This window comes from Protopterus annectens, chromosome 8.part0, assembly GCF_019279795.1.
Source record: "Protopterus annectens isolate FY-2018-M chromosome 8.part0, PAN1.0, whole genome shotgun sequence".
NCBI lineage: Eukaryota > Metazoa > Chordata > Ceratodontiformes > Protopteridae > Protopterus > Protopterus annectens.
Window position 1 is genome coordinate 1009923149 of NC_056741.1, and position 26835 is coordinate 1009949983.

The 26835-nt window shown below is 44.6% G+C and overlaps 1 protein-coding gene across 1 annotated transcript in view; it reads right to left on the bottom strand.

Moving 5' to 3' along the window:
- LOC122808386 (dual specificity tyrosine-phosphorylation-regulated kinase 1A-like) overlaps positions 1 to 26835 on the bottom strand; it is a 529197-nt gene that overhangs the window by 326037 nt on the left and 176325 nt on the right. The window contains exon 4 of the mRNA XM_044079352.1: positions 5907 to 6210. Within this exon, the coding sequence (XP_043935287.1) occupies positions 5907 to 6210 (304 nt within the window). The remainder of the gene's footprint in view (positions 1 to 5906; positions 6211 to 26835) is intronic.

Below are 26835 nucleotides of genomic sequence, written 5' to 3' on the forward strand. Positions count from 1 at the left end.
ATCAGAATTATTCAACATTTTCTTTTTAAGCAGTGACATTAAGCATTGCTGATATTTAAGCATATGGAACTGACAGTTTAAAGCCCTCACAGCCAAAGTAGCAGAAGTGTAAACTTTTTTCTCCCATCTGTCTAGTGCCCTTGAATCCCTATCAGAGGGAATAGGGTTTTTTGCAGTGGAAGCCTCGACCTCTTTGGGACCCTGAGAAATGGTTTCTGGGTCAGCAGCAGGGTTTCTATACAGAAATTTATGTGAATCCTGAACCCTGTAGTATCTGTCTGGTTTAACAGGGGCAGGGGGTAAAGAATCAGGAGAAAGGCTGGACTCTGAAAATACATTATCCACAATGTCTAACAGGTGGAATAGCAAGAGGCCTGTGCTGAGGTAGTAAAAGAAAATCTCTAAACCTTTTCTTTGATTCTTAGTCTTGGCTCTCCCAGGGTAAGTGCTCCCTCATGGTATGCAGGGTTTCTCCAAAAGAATAATCCTCAGGAGGAGAGGCTGAAGGGATAGATTCTTCAGTATCAGAATCCTCACAGGGAGGAAGAGAGTATTCCTGCTCAGAGGAGGAGTCAGAGGAAATGGAAACCTGATCTGAAGATTCATATTCTGTCTCTTGCCTAGGCCTCTTATCAGGAGGGGGATGGGAACCCCCTGATCAAGGTAATTAGGTCTTCGGCCATTTTGAGCATCTGTTTTTTAGGCATAGAAGTCTGTACAGGAGAATGCTGTACTTGTTTCTTTGTCTTTAGAGCTGCTTTAGTCTTTGCCTTTGAAGCTGAGGTTTGCTTAAGATATAACTGTGTAGGTCTGAAAACACCCTCAGAAGCCGATGCCTGCTCAACGGCTTTGGACCCATCTGAGGGGATAGTTTCCGAATGTACAATACCTGGAGTATCCAGAGGCCTAGTTGGCTCCACGTGGGAGTTGGCAACGGCCTGTGGCTATGAGGCAGCGGGCGTCAGGGGCTGCGAAAGTGCCTCACTGAGAACTGGCGAACAGGTGACTGGCTTAGTGGTACCCTCGTCATCTGTTTTGGACCTCGGATGCCTGTCCTTTTCTTTTTCCTTGCCCTTTTTGTAAACTCCGGTCGTCGGCAGTACCGACATTATACAATTGAATCTTCGGCCTGAATGAAAGGCAAAATTGTAACGACGCTTAATGGTGCGTTGGTTAAATCTAGCACAAAACCGACAGCTAGCAACGTTGTGATCAGGGCCTAGGCAAGGAATACAGTAAAAATGAAAATCCTTATGAGGTAATTTGCTTCCCACAAGAAATACAATTGTTAACTTTTTCCTGACATCGGTCTGGAGCAAGAAAAAAAGTTTCCTCAATGGGGTACTTAGCTTTAATGAAGACTTCGGATCTGAAATTCGTCTTTGAAAATCTCAGGAGTTGGCCGACAGGCACTTGCGAACTGCTTTTGCTTCGGGCACCGCTCGGCAAGGAAGACTGAATAAAATGGTGTTGGCTGCATCTTTTATACCCCTGGCACACTGACTTCAGGGAAGAGGTGACAACAACCGACGCCGGACCAAGACTTTGGAATTCAGGCCGACTGCGGGTAGCCTGCCAGCAGGATAACCCAAGTGTAATGACTGCAACAGTGAAACACGATGAACATCTATTGTTTCCAGGCTGTGGCAATGTTGAGTCCAAACACTTTTTAGGTACCATTGAAGTTTCCTCATATGCAGTCTTGCATATGGAATTAGAAGAATGCAGGATGCCATGAAGCCCAAAGCCTGCGGAATTTTTCTTGCAGATAACTGGGCCTTTGCTGCCAACAGTCTGAAATAGGTAGTCAGTTGCCTTTGGTGTGAGATAAGCCATCTGAGCAGTTGTATTTAAGCTTGCACCCAGGAATATTACCTCTTGAGAGAGTACAAGTTTTGATTTTTGTTCGTTGACTGTGTACCGTAGGCATGATAGTAATCTCTTTACAAATGCCAGATGCTGTAGTAGAATGTCCTTGTTCTCTGCTTGAATGAGGCAGTCGTCCAAGTAAGGATATAAATGTATTCCTCTTTGGTCTGCAGAATGCAATTGCTGGTGACAGGCACTTTGTAAAGACCCTGGGCACAGTAAATAAGCCAAAGGGCAGTGCAGAGCATTGGTAGTGCATTGAGCCAGCTTTGAATCGGAGGTATCTTCTGCATGTTTGTCTGATTGGGACATGCAGGTATGCCTCTTTTAGATCTAAAGTCACAAGCCAAGCCTTCTTGCCCAACATGGGCAGAAGCTGCTGTAGAGTCAAAATTTTGAATTTTGGAATATCCAGATATGTATTTAGAATAGATAGGGTCCAGTACTGGTCTCCAGGCTTTGTCCTTTCTGGTTACCAAGAACAGTCTTGAACAGAATCCTTGTCTCTGCTCTTGCTCTGGTACTTGTTGAATGGCACTCACGTCCATGAGGGATAAGACTTGCTATTGTGCCTCTGCCCATTGATGTTTTGGCAGGTCTGGCCAACCGTTTGCCCTTGGCAGAGTATGGAAGTGAAACTTGTAGCCTTGCGACACTATCTTTAAGACCCATTTGTCCTGGGTTATGTGCCAATTTTGCTAAAAAAGTGCTAGTTTTCCCCCTAAAGGTGCTGCCAGTAGGCAAGTGCTTGGTGCAGGCAGGGGAAAGTCATTGGGACTGTTTCCTGTATGGCTGTGATTTGTCCTCTCCAGATTTGGAGGTAAAAGCACCCCATTGCTTAGACCTGTACGAACCTGGCGGCTGGGATCTGCCTCTAGGGTGTCTGTATCTGCCCCTTTGTGGCCTGACACTGGAAAGGACCAATTCTTTGTAGGCCAGTGCCTGCTAAATCTTGGTGGCTCTACCTGTAAGAAATCCTTGACTGTTTGCATAGATTTAGCTTTGTCCTCCATTTTCTTTAACACCTCTTCTGCTTTAACACCAAACAAAGCATCATGCTGTAATGGAGCATCTAATAATTTTGCTTTAACATGATCAGGTAAATTGTGTTCTTTTAACCAAGCATGCCTCCTAATGACAGAACCCGTAACAGCGACCCTGCAGGAGACCCTCCAGAGAATCAAAACCACATTGCAAAGTATGTTTTCCCACTTGTTCAGCTGCTGCAATAAATCCTGCATTTCTTTGTTTTCTGAACATTCAGAATTTATCAACATTTTCTGTTTAAGCAGTGACATAATATATTGCTGATATTTAGGCATATGAAACTGACAATTTAAAGCCCTTATAGCCAAGGTAGCAGAAGTGTAAATCTTTTTCTCCCCATCTGTCCAGTGTCCTAGAATCCCTGTCAGAGGGGGTAGGGTTTTTTGCAGTGGAAGCCTTGACCCCTTTGGGACCATGAGAGATAGTTTCTGGGTCAGCAGCAGGGTTCTTAAAAAGAAATTTATGTCAATCAGGAACCTTGTAGTATCTGTCTGGCTTAACAGGAGCTGGAGGTAAAGGGTCAGGAGTCAGACGGGACTCTGAAAATACATCTACAATGTCTAACACAGGTGGAATAGCAAGGGGCCTGTGCTGAAGTAGTAAAAGGAAGTCTCTGAACCTTTTCTTAGATTCTGAACAATCTTGGCTCTCCCAGTGGAAATGCTCCCTCATGGTATGCAGTTTCCCCAAAAGAATAATCCTCAGGAGGAGAGGCTGAAGGGATAGATTCTTCAGCATCAGAATCCTCACAGGGAGGAAGAGAGTATTCCTGATCAGAAGAGGAATCAGAAGAAATGGAAACCTGATCTGAAGAGTCATATTCTGTCTCTTGCCTAGGCCTCTTATCAGGTGGGGGATGGGAACCTCTGATCAAAGTAATTAGGTATTCGGCCATTTTGAGCATCTGTTTTTTAGGCATGGAGGCCTGTCCATGGGGCTGTTGTACTCGTTTCTTTGTCTTTATATGTGCTTTAGTCTTTGCCTTTGAAGCTGAAGTTGTTTTAACACAACTGTGTAGGCCTGAAAACACCCTCAGAAGCCGATGCCTGCTCAGCGGCTCTGGACCCATCTGAGGGAATAATTTCCAAGGTACCAATACCTTGAGATTCCAGCGGCTTAGTCAGCTCCACGTGGGAGTCAGAAGCGGCCTGTGGCTCTAAAGTAGCGGGCGTCAGGGGCTGCGAAAGCGCCTCACTGAGAACCGGCGACTGGCTTATAAGAAGCCTCGTTGTCAGTTTTGGACCTCGGATCCCTGTCCTTTTCTTTGCGTTTCTTTTGAATTGCGGTAGTCGGTTGGCTATCCGACATTGTGTAATTAAATCTTCTGCCAAAATAGTGAAATGCAAAATTGTACCGATGCTTAATAGTGCGTTGGTTAAATCTAGCACAACACCGACAACTAGCAACGTCGTGGTCAGGGCCTATGCAAGAAATGCAGTAGAAATGAAAGTCCTTATGAGGTATTTGCTTCCCACAAGAAATACAATTAACTTTTTCTGACATCGGTCTGGAGCAAGAAAAAAGTTTCCCCAACGGGATACGTAGCTTTTTGTGAAGACTTCGGATCTGAAATTCGAACACGAAAATCTCAGGAGTTGGCCGACCAGCACTTGAGAACTGCTTTTGCTTCGGGCACCGCTCGGCAAGAAAGACTGAAGAAAATGGTGTTGACTGTATCTTTTATAACCCTGGTGCACTGACGTCAGGGAAGAGGCAACAGCAACCGACGCCGGACCTAGACTTTGGAATTCAGGCAGACTGAGGGTAGCCTGACAGCAGGATAACCCAATTGTAATGACTGCAACAGTGAAATACGAAGAACATCTCCTATTCCCCCACTTCCCAAAAATGACCATCTGGGTATGCCAAGGCAACAATTACAGATAAAAAATGACCTATGAGCATGCATGTATACAAGTGTGCATTTTATGCTGCATTAATTACGGAGACCACACGTAATAAACTATTGCCTTCCACTGGAATTTATCATTTTTGCCTTTTACTTTCCTCCACTAGTCATAATACAATGACTACAATTATCAGTTACTCAACTGCCAAGACAAAACACCACACAAATATAAAAAAGACTTGAGACTTCAAGCAAGGAGTAATCTGATGACTATCAAAAGGAATTCCAATGGAAAATGTCATTCACTGGTGTACTTTTACACCACATTAGCTGCTGGGAAATACATACATTAGTTGTTGGGAAAATACATACAGAACATCTAAATTAACAGCGTTAGACATGTACCACCGCTACATTTTCCAAAGCGGCTATCAGCTTCTTAAATTATCTTGCACGAAGGAGAATTCTCCAATAACCCACTCTATCCGCAGTTTCATGAGCATACTGAAGACTAACTCAGCAAGAAATGGGCAAAAGAAAACAAATAATACTGAACAATATTACCAGCTCACCAAAGCAAATACCTACACACAGAACATGCCTTGAGGTGCAGAAGGATAAAAACCCAAAAGAAAGCACTCACAGACACAATAAGGAGATGTAAACTCTGCACAGAAAATACCAGAACCAGGAAATGAACAACACAGCACTGTGACGTGGCAATACTAACCCTCTGTATCAACCAAAAAGGAATACACGAGTCCAAATCTGGAGACTGACAAATGCAACTGAAATCTCTGCAAACTATAAAAGGCTAATGCAACTAGAAGACAAAACATGAAAGCTTTATGATCATAATAAACAAATCCAAAGCCACGGGTTTAAAAAAAATAACAGCATAAAAGACATAAGCACATAGGCAACGAAATGGAACTGCCAAGCATATGGAATACACTCCCTCCTCCCCATTATGCCAATTACCACAAGGATCCACATGACATTAGTGGCAGTAATTTGACAGGTAAAGCTAAAGAAATGCACATTGTAAAATAACTTTAGGCTAAAGTAACTACTGTAAATTAAAAAGAAAACCACAGCTAACAATCACTAACTGCTTCAAGTCTGGCAAAATGTAACTTACCTGAACTAGACACTGAACTAGTGGTACTGGTTGAATGACTATGGTCCATGGCAGGGCTGGTGGAATTGCTGTTGCTGGTGTTTGTCCCTTCATCAGTTGTTTTTTTGAAAAAGTTATGCTGAAGTGCATAGAAAGGGGCAATTCTATTTTTTGGATCATACTCCAACATTCGAAGTATCAAGTCCTTAAATTTCAGGTAGTCTGACGGAGAGTGTCCTTGTTCTCCTGCTCTTCTCCCACCAGGCCCACCTGTCTCTACTCCCAGAATTTCATGAAGTCTCCGAGTTCCAGGTCCTCGATACTCCTTGAGATACCAAAGATAAAACCATACAAAAGGTAGCCAATAGTGTGAACATACATTTAAATAAAACACATTTACTTGATTAAAATGCCACACAGATATAATCCCTGTGTGACAGAGCTTCTTGTATAAAAACAAAACACCACATTTTTTAATATAAATAGCTATTTAGCATTTTGTAAAACAGTCTGCTGTAAGTTTTTCCTTTTCCTATTATGTGCTTAATTGCTATTTCCTATATTTCTGAAATTTATAGTTTATATCTTTGATATATCACAGTAATACTGTCTTGCTCACTATACCATCTCTATTCAATATTAACAGTTACTTAACTTTAATTATTCAGTGCTTAGTCTTACTGTATTAGTAATCTTGAATACAGCGTAACTTAACTTTTACAGCTAAACAGAACACATTCTATACGTATCTATATACAGTATACACGTTATGTAGAGCCATATGTGCATGCGCATGCACACGTACACACACACATGGGAGCAGCACTTTTTGATGTGCGTTTTCAATGAAATGACAAAGTTAGTCCAGCTGATTGAACCATACTGGATTTTTCCAAATGAGATTACTACAGTGGGGATCAGAGAGTATGCCTTTTCTCCAATGCAGTGTGATGTCACAGTAGGTATATATATATATATATATATATATATATATATATATATATATATATATATATATATATATATATATATATAATTATCAGGTGTGGGGGCTTACAAAAAACGTGGTTTTATTATTTTTTCTATCCTTTGTGAATCAGTGTTTGCTTTTGACTGTTAGGCGTTGATCACTGGTCGATCATTTCGAACTTTTCATGGACGATAATGCTTTCATATATATACTTTTTTCAAACACACAAACACAGTGCATATGATAATTATATATGTGTATATTACCCCAGCATCGTTGACTGCTAGAACTTTAGATTTTCAAGTTCACTGAAATACTTTGGCCAACTTAACATTCTGAATGCTACAGTATGTGTTAATTTTCCACAACAGTGCAGAACACATTTCATGTATTGGTGGATTTTACCTATCAAAACTTGAAAAATAGAAGTTAAAAAGTTAATACTGGCTCTTCATTTTCCTTAGTCTATCCACTTTGACTGTTGGGAGTAGTGTTATAAGGCAGATCCGACTGGCAGACTTCTCCCCAAAAACGTGAGCTCTCTCCCTACTTCGCATAATGCACCTGTCCTCTCTGAAACCACAGATTATGTTTGCTGCAGAGTCCTCCAGGCATATGGAATTAGCAGATGAGCAGAACAGGCCCCATGGTTAGGCCTACTAGTTTCATCTGGCACATGAAAGGCATACAAAGTTGCTAAGAGAGGAAGGGCAGGATGTAAAAATGAATGGACTAGGGATAACGAAGATCCATTATCATGGTAAGCACACAACTTCTTTATCTTAACATTACTGGGTATGTCCACTTCAACAGACAGGATCAGATTCCCCAGTTAGCAAGATTCCTTTGTGGGATCAGTAGAGGATGCCCTTAAGAATACCTGCCCCAAAGACCGATCTCAACCTAGAGATCACATTCAATTTGCAATGCTTGGTGAAGTTGTGCAACGTTGACTGTTTGCTTGCTGCACAGATACTGTTACAGACATTGCAATAAATCTTGTGGAAGGAGCTTTAGGTTTTGTCAGGACCGTTTTTTTTATTAGATTGGTATATAAAGGTTAAACACAACCTGATAGTCATCTGTACAAGGTGACTCTGGAACTCTCTGCCCTAGCATGGCAGATGCATGAGATGAACAGTTGGTTGCTTTTTTCTGATTGTCTTAGAATGATGCAAGCAAAAGTTTAACTGTCTGTGAACAGGAGTGTATAATAAATACTCCCCTTACTTAGGAGTTCTAAGGAAAAAAGGAAGACAAATGGCATGACTGAGAAAAATTTCTGAGGCAACCTTTGGAATAAAGGAAGTATTGATCCTAAAGGAAACGTTCTATGTTGGTTCAGAAGAAAGGGCGTGTAGGTCAACCAGCCCAGCAGACGTAACAGCTACCATAAGCAAGGTCTTCTAAGATAAATGTTTAAAATTAAAGGAGAGGGCGGCAGTTCGAGTCAATCATGGAGGAGTAGGGTCCTTAATGGGAGTTTGCAAGAAAAAGATTACTTTGAAAAAGGCCTTGCAAATCTTTTGTGGTGCTAGGTATGAGGAATTGAAACCTTGATGAAAATTAAACATGGCAGTTAAGTTGACTATGACCACTGAGTAACCGAAGCCTCAGCTAAAAAGTGAAAAAAACTTAAGACTGAGAGAAACTGCGCGGAGAAAGGACCCAATCTACAGGCACGCACAAAATAAACGTTTTCTCCCCATCTGCTTTTGAACAGCTTGCACACACAATATGGATCACTCTGGAAGTATACGACAGGATCCATGGCCATCAATGGAACTGGGGAAACCCTGGAATCAGTTTGAAGGAAGGAATATTCGAGGCAAGGCTTACCCAGGCAGGTGTTATAGGACATCCAATTGTAGATATAAAAGCCATGACTGCTTTTTGAGGACAGTCCATAAACAATGGAAACCAAATCTGTTTGGGACAAAAGTAGGTTATGAGGATTATGGAGGATTTACACGGAGATGCTTTCTGAAGGAATTTTATCATGGTACTATGGGAAAGGCACACAGAAGTCTGGGAAGCCAATGACCGTCGACAGCATTGTTCCGTGACAGTATCTACGGAGGAATGAAGGCAAAAATAGCTCTTGCATATGGTATTAGTCTGGCATGCAAAAAAGGATGCAGCAAGACTGGCCCCAGCAGTTAAATATCATTTGTGCCAATGATGGTTTTAAGGGTCACTTGTGTGGCAATAGTAGAAATCTGCTGAACCAATCCACTATGTAGCTGGCACATCGCATAACGAGCATTGCTACAAGGAAACATTGTGGAGACATTGCCCACTGCCATACCCTCATGGCTATCTGACACATGCAGTAAGATCAGGTTCCTCCTTACTTGATGATGCAACAGACCACTAACATGTCTATGTGTATGGAAATCACACCCTGGAAAAGGTATTCCTGAAAAGCCTGCAACATTAGGAGAACCACACTCTTCTCTGGGATATTTGTGTGCAGATTGACCTTGATTCCACATGCCTTCAATTGCTTGTTCTCGAAATTCCCCATCCCAGTGAGGACACCCCCCTGGTCACCGTATCCTTTGGAAAGTGAAAGGTCTCGGTATTCCATTCACCACTTTAAATGCTGTCTGCAAACAGATGAGACAGACTGAAGTGTTCACAAAATCTAGTGACTGAGAACACTGCATGCTTAAAGTTCACTGTAGCACCCACACACAAAACACTGCCTGAGGTACCAACTGAACGGAAGCCACCACCAGAATGAGGGCTTTTAAGACAAGAAAAGCTGGCAGAGCTAGTGTGAGAAGAACTGGGATTACAGTTCATAACTTTTAGTTATGTACTTACCATAACTTTAGATGTTTGGGATCCATCTCGCCTACATTCTGTACTGATGGGCTCGGAGCCAATCCCTCGGCTCCGACTCGGCACGCTTATGCTATAGAGCGAGGCCTCTTATTGGCTGAGCTATCTTTATCCCAGGATGCACCACCACTAATCCCCCAGATCTTGTTTGTCCGCGTTCATGCACACAAGCATAACTTGATTATATAACATTGTTAGATGTTTCAAGATGAAACAACAGGATTCGGACCTTCTGATATCCTCTGATCTCCAAGGGAGGGGGAAGGAGGGTGGGTTATTAGGAATGTAGGCGAGATGGATCCCAAACATCTAAAGTTAAGTACATAACTAAAAGATGTTATGTGATCCTATCTCGCCTACATTCTGTACTGATGGGACAGCGTCCCTAGCACCTAAATCCTGGGTGGCTCATTGGAAAACACTCCTGAGCACTGTGGAACCAAATGAAGCTCGTCCTCTAGATGCCACATCCAATATGTAGTGGGAAATAAAAAGTGTGCGGGGAAGACCATGTAGCTGCAGCACAAATGTCACTAATGGCAAGCTTAGAATGAAATGCTATCGAAGTAGCCATAGCTCTTGTAGAATGAGCTTTGACAGAGGTGGAAAGCTCTTTGTTAGAATAGGAATAAGCTTGAGTAATACAATCCCTGATCCATTTGGCAATAGTGACCTTTGTGACGGCTTTGCCCAATTTATTGTCTGCAAAGGATACAAACAACTGATCTGTTTTCCTTGTTTGTTTGGTCCTGTCTAAATAAAAACGCAACTGCCTGTGGACATCTAGTGTGTGGAATATGAATTCCGCTTTGTTAGAATATTTTGGAAAAAAGACTGGAAGTTCTAACAATTGTTGTAAGCAGAAACTGGAACAAACTTTAGGGACAAAAGAAGGATTTGGCCTGAGGGATACTCTGTCTTTGTGAAAAACCAAGTACGGGGGTTTTACTGACAAAGCTTGAAGCTCTGAAACTCTTCTGGCAGAAGTAATTGCCACCAGAAAAGCTGTCTTCCATGATAGAAACTTTAGATCACATGTAGCCGCCGGTTCAAAGGGGAAGGAAGTCAAGGCGCGTAACACTATATCGAGATCCCATGGAGGTGCAGGATGAGAAATCGGAGGTCTTAATAGAGCAGCACCTTTCAAGAAGGTCTTACACAATATCTGTTGCTCATTAAAGGTGGGTTTATGGATTCGTGAAAATTGGAAATCGCTGCCAATTGTACCTTGATGGTAGAGACTGAAGAGCCTTGATTGAAAAGAGAAGTTAAAAATTTTAGTACTTCTGCCACGGGAATAGAGATGGGGTCCAGGCCCCGGAGTTGAGCCCAAATAGCAAATCTTTTCCATTTGCTAGAATACAGTTTCTTTGTAGCAGACTTATGGGCCGAAGATAATGTGTACAACGTCTGGATCCAATGTATGACTCCTGACTATAGTCGGAAGAGGAGGAGCCAAGCAGTCAATTTTAAGGTGTGCAGGGACTGGTGGAATAGTCCCGACTGATGAACCAAAAGGTCTGGGATCTGATCCAGGAACCATGGACCTTCCAGAGCATATTTCCGAAGATAGGGAAACCATACTTGACGAGGCCAGTAAGGAGCAATTAAGATCATTTTGCTCCCCAAGAGAGATGCCTTTTGGATCACCCTGGGAAGGAGAGGAACTGGAGGGAAGGCATAAAGCAAGCCGGTGGGCCAAGGACGTACTAGTGCGTCCATGGGGCTCTTCCACGGAGCTGGGGTTAGAGAGAAGAATTCTTTGCACTTCGCATTCAGAGGAGTCGCGAAGAGGTCGCAACACGGAACTCCCCATTTGCTGAAAATCTGACTTGCAACTGTCATATTCAGAGACCATTCGTGAGGATGGTTCTGCTCAATCTGTCGGCTATCACATTGGACTTGCCCGGTATGTGAGTAGCCACTAGAAAGTGTTTGGTCGAGACTGCCCATTCCCAAACTCTCATGGCTTCTCTGCAAAGAGGATAGGATCTGGTCCCTCCCTGTTTGTTCAGGTACCAGACAACTGACATGTTGTCTGAGTGAACGGCAATTACGCCCTGAGGGAGATAATCGTGAAGGGCTTGAAGGGACAGAAGTACTGCCCTCATTTCTAGGATGTTGATATGAAGTAGGGTCTCTTCCGGGTGCCATTTGCCTTGGACTGACCTGCCCAGGGAATGCCCCCCCCCCCCATCTGGGAGGCGTCCGTGGTCAAAGTGGCCGCAGGAGGAGGTAGAACAAAGGGTCGTCCCTGATCCAAATTGGAGGGCACTAGCCACCAGCGAAGGTCCCGTTTGCAAGATTCCGTGATTCATATGAGGTGACAGAGGGAGTTCCTGAAAGGACCACTGAGCTGAAAGAAGCCACTGGAGAATTCTCATGTGTAACCTTGCCAAGGGGACTAGAAGAACCATGGCGGACATGGATCCCAATAGCTGCAGGACCATCCTGGCTGGAGCTTTGGACCTGGGAAGTAAGGCTCAAACTTGAGTCTGTATGGTTAGTATTCTGTCTGTAGGTAGATAGACCCGCATTCGGTTTGAGTCTATCTCTACCCCTATGAATCTTATTCGTTGAGATGGCAGCAACACAGACTTTGGCCAATTGAAGGTGATTCCAAGGGAACTGCCCAGCGATATAGTGGCTTGAAGGCTCTGCAGTAGTAGATGCCTGGAGGTGGCAGTTAGGAGCCAGTTGTCTAGATACGGAAACACCTGGAATCCTAGACTTCTCAGGTGAGCAGTCACGACTGCCAAACACTTGGTGAACACCCTGGGGGCTGTGGTGAGACCAAAGGGCAGCGCACGGAACTGAAAATGACTGCCTCCTAGGCTGAAGCGCAGATGTCTCCTGGTCGCTTGATGTACCATGATATGGTAATAAGCGTCCTTGAGATCTATGGAGCACATCCAAACACCCTTCTCCAGCAATGGGAGAATGGTTTGTAGGGTGACCATTCGGAACTTGGACTTTCTGACTGAACGGTTTAGGATGCTGAGCTCCAAAATGGGCCTCAAGTCCCCGGTCTTTTTTGGCACCAAAAAGAATCTTGAGTAAGTCCCTAATCTGATCTGATCTGCGGGGACCGGCTGGATGACTCCTTTTTGCAGCAGTTTTGAAACTTCTGAGGCTGCAGTATCCCGCTGACTGGGTGGCGGGTCCGGGATTTTTTTGGACTGAGGGGGGGAATGAGAGAATGGGATGGTGTAACCTCCGGCGATAATTCGAAGCACCCATCGGTCCTGAGTGATACCTTCCCAGGCTTTTAGGTGCTTCGAGAAACGACCCCCGACTGGCTCCGGAGCTGCACAGTCGGGCAATCCCTCAGGGACTGTGAAAGGCTGAAGAGCCACGAAAGGACTCGCGGTCTCCAGTGTTGCGAGGGCCTCTGCCGCCTCTGGGACGGCGCCTTCCGGAAGAATTTCCCCCTCCCCTGCCTCTGGAAGGGGAATCCTCCTGCTGAGAGGGGTAAGGCTTCTGAGATCTACGGAACCACATTTTCCCTCCTCTTTTAGCCTTGGGATAAGGCCGAAAGGGAGTGGAAAATCGTGCCCCTACGGCAGTCAGAGTCTTACCCTCCTGTTCACAGCGGGTCAGTGTGTCCTTTACCTTGGGTCCAAACAGGGAGGACCCATCAAAGGGGGCGTCGGCAAAAGAAGACTTAAAGGCCTCCGCGAAATGACACAGGCGGAGCCAGACTTGTCTCCGTAGAGCAATGCCTGTACCCGCCGCTCTACTCGCCCCTTCGGCCACATAAGAAATGAGCCTCATGGACGAGTTTGAGATGGACGACATTGTAGCCAGCTGAGAGCCAACCGTCTGGGCCAGCTCCTCAGGCAGGTTACCCAAGAGGGTATCGGATAGTTCTTTAATCAGATCCCTCTGAAATCTGGTAAAGTGCGTAAGGTAGTTCAAAGACCTCAAAGTAAAGGCCGCTGAACTCAGGGTGCGCTTTCCGTACCGATCCATGCTCCTAGACTCCTTATTAGGAGGATGGACGGACGTCGAAGCCTCTGCTACATCTTGCTGGGTAGCAGATGCCACCACCAAAGCATCTACAGCCACACCTTTAGTTAGAAACTCTTTTTCAGGGGGTGCCGAAAGGAACTTATTCGGACGAGCAGGCACCGGTTCCACAGAGTCTGGGTGTTCCCACGCCCTTCGACAGATCAAATCCAAGAGCTCATCGAAGGGCAGAGACACCCAGGAGGCGGAGGGCTGAGCCCCGAAGGCCTTCAGGAACACCGACTCATCAGCAGAGGGAGGTTTGGATTGCCAGCCGCCTCGTTGTTTTAGGGCTTCCAGGATGTCTGCGAAGGAGACATCATCCGAGGACGACTTAGGGGACCCCCTCTGCATCATCGAGATCAGTGTCTGATGTAAGAGACTCATCAGGGGAGTCAACGTGCTTCCTCTTGCACGATCTCTTCCTGGGGGGTTCTTCCGAAGAAGCTTCAGAAGGACCTCCAGGAGGGGGAGAAACCCCAGTGGGGGTAACCTCAGGCCCCGGGGCTCCGCTGTCTAAGGACAGGGGGACTGCCAAAGACCCAGTCTCGGTATGCAGGGAAGGAGCTGGGGAAACCGTGGAGGTAGCCAAGGAAGATTTGGCTAACGCACTCCTCATAGCCCTGAAGGCGGGACCACCAGAATCCTGGGAGGGTCCCACCTCCGTGGCCACGACAGTGGACGGCAGTCCCGCCGCCGACGCACCAAGAGGGAGACTTGGGACCGAAAACATCAATCCCGAAGCCTCCCCCCCAGGGCCGACGGAAGAAGTCCGTGTACTGAACTCCGACCCAAGAGCCGGAGTTGGAGCAAGGGTCGGGCCCGACCCTAAAACCTCCACCGGTTCCACCAGCACCGGCTCCAATGGTGCCGAGGCTGTTGGAGGAGGAACCACAGTAGGGAAGTGGACCATCGGCTCCGAAGCCGAATGGGCTGGAGCAGAGACTAGCTTTTGGAACACCGGAGACTGGAAGAGTCTTAGGAGCACCCTGTCGATGTCCGAATCAGACATCTTGGATGATCTGGAGTATACTGATCGGGCCCGAACCGATTTCTCCATCAGCTCCAAAGGACTCTGGGACCGGCTCCGAATGGACTCTACCACTATCGGCTCAGAGGGAGATCTCAAGGCAATTTCCCTCGGTGCCGATAAGGACTTCGACTCCGAGGGGGAAGAGTCTGAGCCGGTAACCCTTATCGGCTCCAATATCAGTGGAGCCGATGAAGGTGACCCGCCTCTCGATGCCCCAGTCCTCGGCTCCGAAACCAGAGGGGCCGAGGCTGGAGGCATCGAGGCAGACCGTTCCGCCCTCGGCTCTGAAGTCCGTGGAGCCGATGGAGAAGTCTGCCTAGGTTTTTTGGCAGTCGGTTCTGACTGACTGGTCGGAGCAGACGCTCTCTTCTTTTTTGAAGGAGAGGGTGACGAAGATAAAGCTTCCTCGAAGGATGGCTCGATTAATCCCTTAAGGATTAATTTGTTTTTCCTCTCCTGGAGGACCCTCGATGAAAAGGCGTGACACGCTACAAGATTCTTGTAGGTGCTTGGCGCCTAAGCAGTAAACGCACGAGGAGTGGTCGTCCGTTATGGACATCTTAAAACCACACCTCGTGCATTTTTTAAACCCGGAGGGTTTATGTTCTTTGGACATTTTTTTGTCTAGAGAAAAAAACACAGTTATCACAATAACAAGAAAACTAGAAGTTCAAGTAAAGTTTAAAGTTTTTTTTTTTTTTTTTTTTTTTTACACACTAACAAGAAAAGACACAGAAAGAGAGGGTCAAGACCCTCTAACTAAAACGGGTACTTGACCCACTAATAAACACTAGTAAACACTAGCCACAAAAACGCTAGAATAGCAAAAGGGGAAGGCCCCTCTAACTAAAACGGAAACCTTCCCTTCACAAAAAATAACAATTTTCTCAACAGAAAAGGCAAATACACACACGTATCACAAGAATAGCCGTTAAAACAGCTTTTGGTTTGAAAACTAGGAAATTCCTGACAGGAAAAGTCTAAATAAATAGTACTTAGCCCAGCCAAGTTGAGACCACGTCTAAGCTTGTAAGCGGCAAACGAGATCTGGGGGATTAGTGGTGGTGCACCCTGGGATAAAGATAGCTCAGCCAATAAGAGGCCTCGCTCTATAGCATAAGCGTGCCGAGTCGGAGCCGAGGGATCGGCTCCGAGCCCATCAGTACAGAATGTAGGCGAGATAGGATCACATAACATCATATTTTCTCTAGAAGCTTGACAATGCATGAATTTGTGGCAAGATGACACTATACAGATCAGGTTTTGCAATGGTTCTAAAGATATTTTAGTGTTTACAGAGATCCCTAGGAACAGACAAGTGAAGCAAATTTCTGGCTAACATGAGGGACTAACTTGTAGCAGCCAGGAGCCAATCATCCAGGTATAAGAAAAAGCAAATCTATCTAAACCTCAGCCAGGCTACAGTAAGCACCATGCACTTGAAAGTACAGTTGTGTACACTTGTCATAAATGTAGATGTGAGAGTGTATTCACTATTGCAGTCATTACACATTTGGGTTATCTGCTTGCAGGCAGCCCTCAGTCGGCCTGATTAACAGTCTTGGGTCCTGCGTCAGTTGCTGTCCCTTCTTCCATGACGTCAGGTCGTCAGGGATACAAAACATGCAGCCATGCCATTACATCAGTTTTTCTTGCCCCACATCAGGTGCCCCCCCTAATGGGAAGCAATTAAATATACAAGTACAATGATATACCTCCAACAAAACAGCAAATACACCAAAAAGGCTTTTAAGCATAGTAAAGGAAAGTAGAGGTATAGCCAAAAGAAGTTAGGGGGCTGGAGGGAGGGTAACCAGGACTGCAACAGTGAATACACTTGAACATCTACATTTATGGTAAGTGTACACAACTGTACTATGTTCTTCGTGTTTCACTGTTGCAGTCATTACATTTGGGCAGATTCCCAAAGCTATGGTTGGGAGGAGGAATTTAAACAGCATTATGACCAGCTATAAGGTCCTGCAAGACGGCAGTGGCAAAGCCAGCTCTGGATTTAGAGAAAATTGGCAAATAACGCTTGGTGAAAGTATGTACAGAACTCCAGGTAGCAGCTTCTAGGATGTCCCTGGTAGGGACTCCTCTGAGAAAGGCTGCAGAGGTAGATGCAGCCCTGGTGGAGTGAGGTCTGATCCCCTGGGAGTTAGGTTTTCCATGGTGCTTATAGCAGAAATGAATGCAATGGCCTATCCATTTAGAAATGGTTTGCTTTAAAACAGCCTTCCCCTCTGCCCCTGCAGCAAATGCTACCAGCAGTTCAGATTTCCTTTTAGGTTTAGTCCTGTCCAAGTAGAATCTATGTTGTCTGTGCACATCGAAGGAATGCAGTATCCATTCCCCCTTTGTTCTGTGGATTGGGAAAGAAGGCTGGCAAATGACTGGACTGATTAAGAGCCACACTGGATACCACCTTGGGCAAGGATGGAATGGTTCTGAGGGACACCCTGTCCGCATGAAAGATGATGAAAGGCTCCACTGCCATATGGGCCTGTAATTCAAATACCCTTCTAGCTGAAGTGATTGCTAAAAGGAAAGCTGTTTTCCAAGAAAGAAATTTTAAGTCTGCAGTAGCAGCTGGCTCAAAAGGAGGTAGTGAGTTTCTCCAAAACAAAGTTAAGGTCCCAGGCTGGGGTTGGAGCTCTCCTGGGTGGTCTCAATTCTTTGGCCCCTCTGAGGAACTGCTTGAGCAGTGGATGAGAGAAGAGGGGAGGTTCTGTGTTATAATGAGCTGAAATGGCTGAGGCGTGGATTTTAATGGAGGAAAAAGACAGGCCCTTGTGAAGAATTTCAGTTAAGTATTGTAAAATCTGAGGTAAATTGGGTGCTGCTGTTCTCATCCCTTGAAATTGGTTCCAGGCACAGAATCTTTTCCATTTTTCAGCATAACATTTTCTAGTACTAGGCCTCCTTGCCTCTAAAATGATATCCATCACAGGTTTACTGAGGGATGGTAAAGGAGAGATTATATAATCAGCCAGGCTGCAAGGTTCAGTGTTAGAAGCTGAGGGTGCAGAATCTGGTTCTCCTGCTGAGACAACAAGGAAGGAGTCTGAGGCAGGTGCCATGGGGATAACTGTGACACACTGCGCAGGAGGGGGGAACCAGTGATCGGCCAGTCTGGAGCAATCAAAATCATCCTTGGTTTGTCCTGTTTGAGTTTTAGTAGTACTTTGGAGAGCAGAGGGAGGAAGGCATAGACTGATAGGTTTTTCCAGCTGAAGGACAGAGCATCCACTTTCCAGGTTTGTTTGTGGGGAGTCCTTGTGCAAAATGTCTCCAAATGGTAATTCTGGGGTGAGGGAAACAGGTCTATATCTGGGCTCCCCATTTGCTTGTCAACATGCTGAAAATCTTTGGTTCCAGTTTCCACTTGTGTGGGTCCATGAGGTTTCTGCTTAGTCTGTCTGCCAGTGTATTTACTTTTCCTGGCAGGAAATGAGCTTGTAGATGCACTTGGTAGCTCAAGGCTGTGTTCCACAATGCCATGGCTAGTCTGCAGAGGGGGTAAGAATATGTACCCCCACCCCCCTGCTTGTTTATGTACCACATAACAGTGGTGATGTCCGTCTTTACCATTAGTTGTCCTGGAAGGATGTGGTCCTTGAAGGCTGTAAGAGCACTCTGTACAGCTAACATTTCTTTTTGATTGCTATGCAGGTGCATTTGACTTGGGTTCCATTTGCCATGAATGCACTTCCCTGCTAGGTGAGCCCCCCCATGCATAGTCTGATTTGTCTGTTAGGGTTTGGGCGGCAGGGAGTGGTGTGAAAGGTAGCCCCCCTTGCTTTGGTGGCAGGCCTCTGCCCACCAAAGGAACTATAGGCGGAGGCAAGGTATGACAGGAACCATTGCTTGTAGATCCTGAGAATGTTGACACCATAGGCTTTTTAGATACCACTGTAGTCTTGCATACGGAATTAGAAGAATGCAGGAGGCCATGAACCCCAAGGCTTGCAGTATTTGTCTTGCAGATAGCAGGGTTTTTGTGGTCACTTGTTTGAAGTAGGTTGAAGTAGGTTGTCAAATGAATTTGTTTCTCTGGTGTGAGGTAAGCCATCTGGGAAGTTGTATTCAAGCTTGCTCCCAGGAATATAATTTGTTGACAGGGTATCAGGTGTGATTTCTTTTCATTTATGGTGTACTCTAGACAAGTTAGAACCCTTTGTACAAAGGCCAGATGATTCAAAACTATGTCCTGGCTTTCTGCCTGAATTAGACAATCGTCCAGTTATGGGTATATTTGAATATTTCTTTGTCTGCAAAATGCAGTAAGTGGAGCTAGGCACTTTGTAAATACCCTGGGTGCAGTAGATAAGCCAAAGGGCAGTGCAGAGAAAGTACAGTTGTGTACACTTACCATAAATGTAGATGTTCGAGTGTATTCACTGTTGCAGTCATTACATTTGGGTAATCTGCTGGCAGGTTGCCCTCAGTCGGCCTGATTAACAAAGTCTTGGGTCCTGCGTCGGTTGCTGTCCCTTCTTACATGACGTCAGGTCGTATGCAGCAGACACCATTTTCATCAGTTTTTCTTGCCCCAGATGTCAGGTGCCCCCCCAAATGGGGAGCTCTATATATATATATATATATATATATATATATATATATATATATATATATATATATATATATATATATATATATATATATATATATATATATATATATATATATGGATTCACTTTATAACCTCGAAATGCTGAAATATCGAATTTCAGTATCTTCTGACTATAAAACAGAATCCACAAAACACCGACAAACAAAAACCGCGAAACCACATAACCGAAAACACCGCACACACTACACTAAACATACAACAAAACACCCACATCACAACATAAACAAAAAAAACAACACACATACACAACTCACACACATAATCAGGGGGGTAAGCTCCCTTGCACCCCCCACACACCCCCTACTTGTATATACTAACTCAGAGATCGCACAAACACAAAAGCTCACACACACGCACATTCTTCGCTCACTCACACACACTCCAACTCCCACTCAAAACCCTTACAAAACACTCACTTACCTGACAAAACACCTACATCCAAACACAGCACCGCGCACCAACAAAACACAAACCCGGACATTACATAGCACAACTTCATAACTGCGAATTCGACATTTTCGACATACGTCAAATTCGCGATTATGAACGTTCGCTATTTTGAACATTCGACTTTATAGCTTCGAGATACTGAAATTCGACATTTCAGTATTTCGATGTTATAAAGTGAACCCATATATATATTATATACATATATATATATATACATATATATATATATATATATATATATATATATATATATATATACACACACACACACACACACACACACACACACACACACACACACACGTAAGAACACAAAAAATATACCTCCAAATAAAAGCAAATACACCAAAAAGGCTTTTAAGCATAGTAAAAGAAGAGGTATAGCAAGAGAAAAACCGGGGGCTGGAGAGTGGGTAACCAGGACTACAGCAGTGAATACACTCTAGCATCTACACTTATGGTAAGTGTACACAACTGTACTATGTTCTTCGTGTTTCACTGTTGCAGTCATTGCATTTGGGTAGAATCCCAAAGCTATGGTTGGGAGGATGGAATTATAAAGCATTAGGAGCAGCTATAAGGCCCTACAGGACAGCAGTGGCAAAGCTTGCTCTGGATTTAGAGAAGAGAGGTAAATGGTAATGTTTGGTGAACATATGAACTGAGCTCCAGATAGCAGCATCTAGAATGTCTCTGGTAGGAACCCCTCTGAGAAAGGCTGCAGAAGTAGAAGAAGCCGTGGTGGAATGGGATCTGATCCCCTTGGGGACAGGTTTACCATGGTGCATGTAGCAGAAACGAATACAACGGCTTATCCATTTTGAAATAGTCTGCTTTGAAATAGCCTTTCCCTCTGCCCCTGCAGCAAATGCCACCAGTAATTGCTCAGATTTTCTTAGAGATTTTGTCCTGTTCAAGTAGAATCTTAGTTGTCTGTGTACATCCAATGAATGCAGAATCCATTCACCCTTGTTCTGTGGATTTGGGAAGAAGGTTGGCAGATGAATGGTCTGATTAAGAGCCACACTAGATACCACTTTAGGCATAAAGGATGGATTGGTCCCGAGAGCCACCCTGTCCAGGTAAAAGATAATAAAAGGCTCCACTGCCACGAGGGCCTGTAGTTCTCAAATCCTTCTAGCTGAAGTGACTGCTAAAAGAAAAGCTGTCTTCCAAGAGAGAAGTATTAGGTCTGCAGTAGCAGCTGGCTCAAAAGGAGGTAGTGTGAGTTTTTCCAAAACAAAATTGAGGTCCCATGCAGGAGTTGGTGCTCTCCTGGGAGGTCTTACATTTTTGGCCCCTCTGAGGTACTGCTTTAGCAGGGGATGAGAAAAGAGGGGAGGGGGCTCTGTGTTGTAATGAGCTGAAATGGCAGAGGCATGGATTTTTATGGAAGAAAAGATAGGGCCTTGTGAAGCATCTCAGTTAAATATTGCAGAATCTGAGGAATATTGGGCATTGCTGTGCTTTATTCCTTGTGCTTGGTTTCAGGCACAGAATCTTTTTCATTTGTCAGCATAAGATTTTCTAGTACTAGGCCTTCTAGCCTCCAAAATGACATCCATCACAGGTTTGCTGAAAGATGCAACTGGTGAAATTAGTTGAATAGTCATGCTGCAAGATTCAGAGTTTGGAGTTGAGTGTGCAGAATTTGATAGTTCTGCTGAGACAGTAGATAAGGTGTCTGAGGCAGGTACCACAGAGGAAGGTGTGACATATTGCGTATGAGCAGATACCAGTGTTGGCGAGGCCAGTGTGGAGCAATCGGAATCATTTTTGGTTTTTCCTGTCTTTTAGTAAGACCCTGGAGAGCAGAGGCAGAGGGGGAAAGGCATAGACGGATAGGTTTTTCCATCTGAAGGACAGAGAATTCACTTTATAAGCTTTTTTGTGATGAATTATTGTGCATAATTTATCGGACAGTTTTGGGGTAAGGCAAAAAGATCTATGTCTGGGCTCCCCCATTTGCGTGCCAACATGCTGAAGATTTGTGGATCCAGTTTCCATTTGTGTGGGTCCATAAGATTTCTGCTTAGTTTGTCTGCCAGAGTATTTTGCTTTCCTGGCAGGTATTGAGCCTGTAGATTTATTTGATAAGTCAAGGCCATGTTCCACAAAGCCATGGCTAGTATGCAAAGGGGGTAGGAATGGGTACACCCCTGCTTGTTTATGTACCACATGACTGTGGTGCTGTCTTTATCAGTAGTTGTCCTGGATGAAGATAATCCTTGAAGGCTGCTGGAGCATTCTGTACAGCTAGCATCTCTTTCTGGTTGATATGTAGGTGGCATTTGATTTGGGCTCCAATGGCCCTGAATGCATCTCACTGCCAGATGCGCCCCCCATGCATAATCTGATGAGTCTGTAGTCAGGGTTTGGGTGGCAGGGGGTGGAATGAAGGACAGTCCCTTGTTTTGGTGGCAGGCCTGTGCCCACCACAGGAACTCTTGCTGCAGGCAAGGAATGATGGGAATCATTGTTTCCAGGCTGTGACAATGTTGACTCCATAAGCTTTTTAGGTACCATTGAAGTTTCCTCATATGCAGTCTTGCATATGGAATTATTAGAATGCAGGAAGCCATGAACCCCAAGGCCTGCAGAATTTGTCTTGCAGATAGCTGGGGTTTTTTGTGGCCACTTGTTTGAAATAAGTCATCGATTGAATTTGTTTTTCTGGTGTAAGGTAAGTCATCTGGGCAGTTGTATTCAAGCTTGCACCCAGGAATGTAATTATTTGAGAGGGTACCAGTTGTGATTTCTTTTCGTTTATGGTGTACCGTAGACAAGTTAGAAGTCTTTTTACAAACGCCAGATGTTTTAGAAGAGTGTCCGTGTTTTCTGCTTGAATTAGACAATCATCCAGGTAAGGATAAATTTGAATGTTTCTTTATCTGCAAAATGCAATTACTGGTGCCAGGCACTTTGTGAAGACCCTGGGCGCAGTAGATAAGCCAAAGGGCAGTGCAGAGAACTGGTAATGCAAACAGCCTGCTTTGAAGCAGAGGTATCTTCTGCAAGATTCCTTGACTGGGATATGCAGGTAAGCCTCTTAAGTCTAGGGTTACCAACCAGGCATCCTTGCCTAGCATAGGCAATAACTGTTTAGTCAGCATCTTGAATTTTGGAATGTCCAGAAATGTATTTAGAATGGATAAGTCCAGAATTGGACGCCATGATTTGTCTTTTCTGGGTACCAGGAAAAGTCTTGAATAAAAATCTTGCCCCTTTTCCATTTCTGGAACTGGATGAATAGCCCCCATATTCATGAGGGACATAATTTGTTTCTGGGCCTCTGCCCACTGATTTGGAGGCAGATCTGGCCATCCATCTGGGATTGGCAATGTGTGGAAATGAAATCTGTATCCCTGGGATACTATATTTAAAACCCACTTGCCCTAGGTAATTAGTTGCCAGTTTTGTGCATGAAGTGCCAGTTTTTCCCCCAAAGGGGCAGCCAAAAGATAAGTGCTTGGTGATTGCAGAGGAAAGTCATTGAGACTTTTTACCGTAGGAAGGTGCCTTGTTGCTTCTAGATTTGGAGGTGGATCCACCCCATTGTTTTGTTCTGTAAGTTCCTTGTGACTGAAACCTGGAGCCTTTGGAGTGTCTGGGTTTGACCTGAGCGGCTCTGGTGGGTACTGGAAAGGACCAATTCTTAGCAGGCCAGTGCCTACTGAACCTGGGTGGCTGCACTTGTAGGAAATCTTTTACAGTTTGCATAGATTTGGCTTTATCTTCCATCTTTTTCAAAACAACTTCTGCCTTATTATCTAATAGACTGACCTGTTGTACAGGAGCATCCAACAATTTTGCTCCTTGAGCCAAACATGCCTTCTCATCACAGATCCAGTTCCAGCGGCCCTGCAAGAGGCCTCCAAGGAATCAAAACCATACTGCAAAGTATGCTTTCCAACTTGTTCAGCTGAAAGCAATAAATCCTGCAACTCTTATTTCCCACACAGTCAGAAATCAACATCATTTTCTGTTTAAGCAAGCCCATGACATGCTGCTGATATTTAAGCATATGAAATTGACAGTTTAAAGCCCTGATTGCCAAGGTTGTAGACGTGTAAACCTTCTTACCCCATCTATCCAGCGCCCTGGAGTCTCTATCAGAAGGGGTAGGATTTTTAGCAGTAGAAGCCTTAACGCTCTTGGGACCCTGAGAAATGGTTTCAGGGTCAGCAGTACATTTTTTAAAGAGGAATTTGTGGGAGTCAGGAACCCTGTAATATCCGTCTGGCTTACTAGGAGCCAGAGGCAGGGAATCAGGAGCCATGCTGGACTCTGAGAAAACATCATCAACAATGTCTAGAACTGGAGGTATAGCCAAAGGCCTATGCTGAGGAAGAAGGAAATCCCTAAGCCTCTTTTTATATTCTGGGAAATCCTGACTCTCCCAGTGAAAATGTTCCCTTAAGGTATGCAAAGTTTCTCCAAAAGAAAAATCCTCACGCGGAGAAACAGAAGGGATGGAATCTTCTGCATCAGAGTCCTCATAAGGTGGAATAGATAATTCCTGATCAGAAGAGGAATCAGAAAAAATAGAAACCTGATCTGATTCATAATCAGTGCCTTGCTTAGGCCTCTTAGCAGGAAGGGGATGGGAACCCCTGATCAAGGTAATTAAATCCTCAGCCATCTTGATCATTTGTTTTTTAGGCATAGGGGCCTGTGCATGTGGCCCAAGCATCGTTTTTTTTGACATAGAAGTTGATTTTGGCCTAGGTTTTGAAGATGGCATCGGTTTATTATACAAATCTTTATGCCTGAAAACACCCTCAGAAGCCGGTGCCTGCTCAGCGGCTCCGGACCCTTCTAAGGTAGAGACATTTGTGGGTTCAATACTTAAAGTGTCTCGCGGCATACCGGACTCTGAATGGGTCTCAGTAGAGGCCTGCAAATCAAAAGTAGCGGGCATCAGGGGCTGCGAAAGTGCCTCACCAAGTGCCGGCGAACCGGCGACTGGCTTAAAAGTTTCGTCGTCGGTTTTGTACCTCGCCGGTCTCTGTCTTTTCTTTGTGTTTTTTATGTATTCCGGTAGTCGGATTACTAACAGACGACATTTCTGGATAGTTAAATCTTGAACCAAAATATTTTGATGCAAAAATATACAGACGCTTAATAGTGCATTGATTAAATTTAGCACAAAACCGACAGCAAGGCACATTGTCGTCAGGGCCTAGGCAAGGAATACAGTACAAATGAAAATCCTTATGACGTATTTGCTTCCCACAAGTAATACAATTATTAACTTTTACTGACATCGGTAAGGAGCAAGAAAAAGTTTCCCAATGGGGTACTTAGCCTTAGGGTTTAAGATTTCGGTTCTGAAACTCGAAAACAAAAATTTCAGGAGTCAGCCAACCGGCACTTGCTTACTGCTTCTGCTTCGGGCACCGCGCGGGCAAGAAAGACTGATGAAAATTACGTTGGCTGCATGTTTTATACCCCTGACGTCATGGAAGAAGGGACAGCAACCGACGCAGGACCCAAGACTTTGTTAATCAGGCCGACTGAGGGCAACCTGCCAGCAGATTACCCAAATGTAATGACTGCAACAGTGAAACATTTAGAACATCTGATATGGCGTGTAGCCTGCTTTGAAGCGTAGGTATCTTCTGCAAGATTCCCTGATTGGGATGTGCAGGTATGCTTCTTTTAAATCTAGTGTTGCCAACCAGGCATCTTTGCTTAGCATAGGAAGTAACTGAAGAGTAAGCATCTTGAATTTTGGAATCTCCAAAAAGGTGTTTAGAGTAGACAGGTCCAGGATAGGACGCCATGAATGGTCTTTTCTGGGCACCAGGAAGTCTCTAGTAGAAACCTTGTCCCCTTTTCCTCTTCTGGTACCAGTTGAATAGCTCCCATGCTTAAGAGAGAAAGTAATTGTTTTGAGGCCTCTGCCCACTGATCTGGGGGTAGGTCCGGCCACTAGCTTGGTGTTGGCAACGTGTGGAAGTGAAATCGGTATCCCTGGGACATTATATTTAAAACCCATTTGTCCTGGGTAATGAGTTCAATTCTTTGCATGAAGAGCAATCTTTCCCCCCAAAGGGGCAGTCAGTTGATAAGTGCTTGGAAATTTTAAAAGGAAGTAATTGAGACAGTTTACCATACATAGGGGGGAGTCTATTACTCCCAGATTTGGAAGTGGAGGCCCCCCACTGCTTACTCGTGTGTGTCCCCTGGGACTAACGTTTGGGGTTTTTGCTGTGTCTCGGTTTGACTTGAGAAGACCTGGAAGGGGCTGGAAAGGACCAATTCTTAGTAGGCCAGTGCCTACTAAATCTAGGAGGTTGAACTTGTAAGAAATCTTTTAACAGTTTGCATAGATTTAGCTATCTTCCATTTTTTAAGAACTTCCTCAGCCTTGTTGCCAAACAGGCGGTCCTGATTTAAGGGAACATCCAACAATTTATCTTTAACATGATCAGGCAAAGATTGCTCCTTAAGCCAAGCATGCCTTCTGAGCACAGACCCAGTAACAGCAGCCCTGCAAGAGGCCTCTAATGAATCAAAACCACATTGCAAAGTATGTTTTCCAACTTGTTCAGCAGAATGCATTAAATCCTGTAATTCTTTATTTTCCACACAGTCAGGAATCAACATCATTTTTTGTTTAAGCAGTCCAACAACATGTTGCTGATACTTATCATATGAAACTGGCGGCTTAAAGCCCTAATGGCCAAGGTTGCAGAAGTGTAAACCTTCTTACCCCATCTATCCAGCGCCCTGAAGTCTCTTATCAGAAGGGGGTAGCAGTAGAAGCCTTAATGCCCTTGGGCCCCTGTGAAATAGTCTCTGGATCTGCAATAGGATTTTTAAAAAGGAACTTGTTGGACTCTGGGACCTTGTACTATCACAGTCAGGTTTTCTGGGAGCAGGAGGCAAGGAATCAGGGGCCAAACTAGATTCCGAAAAAGCATCATCAACAATGTCTAGTACAGGAGGAATAGTTAAAGGCCTATGCTGAGGTAGGAGAAGGAAATCCCTAAGCCTCTTT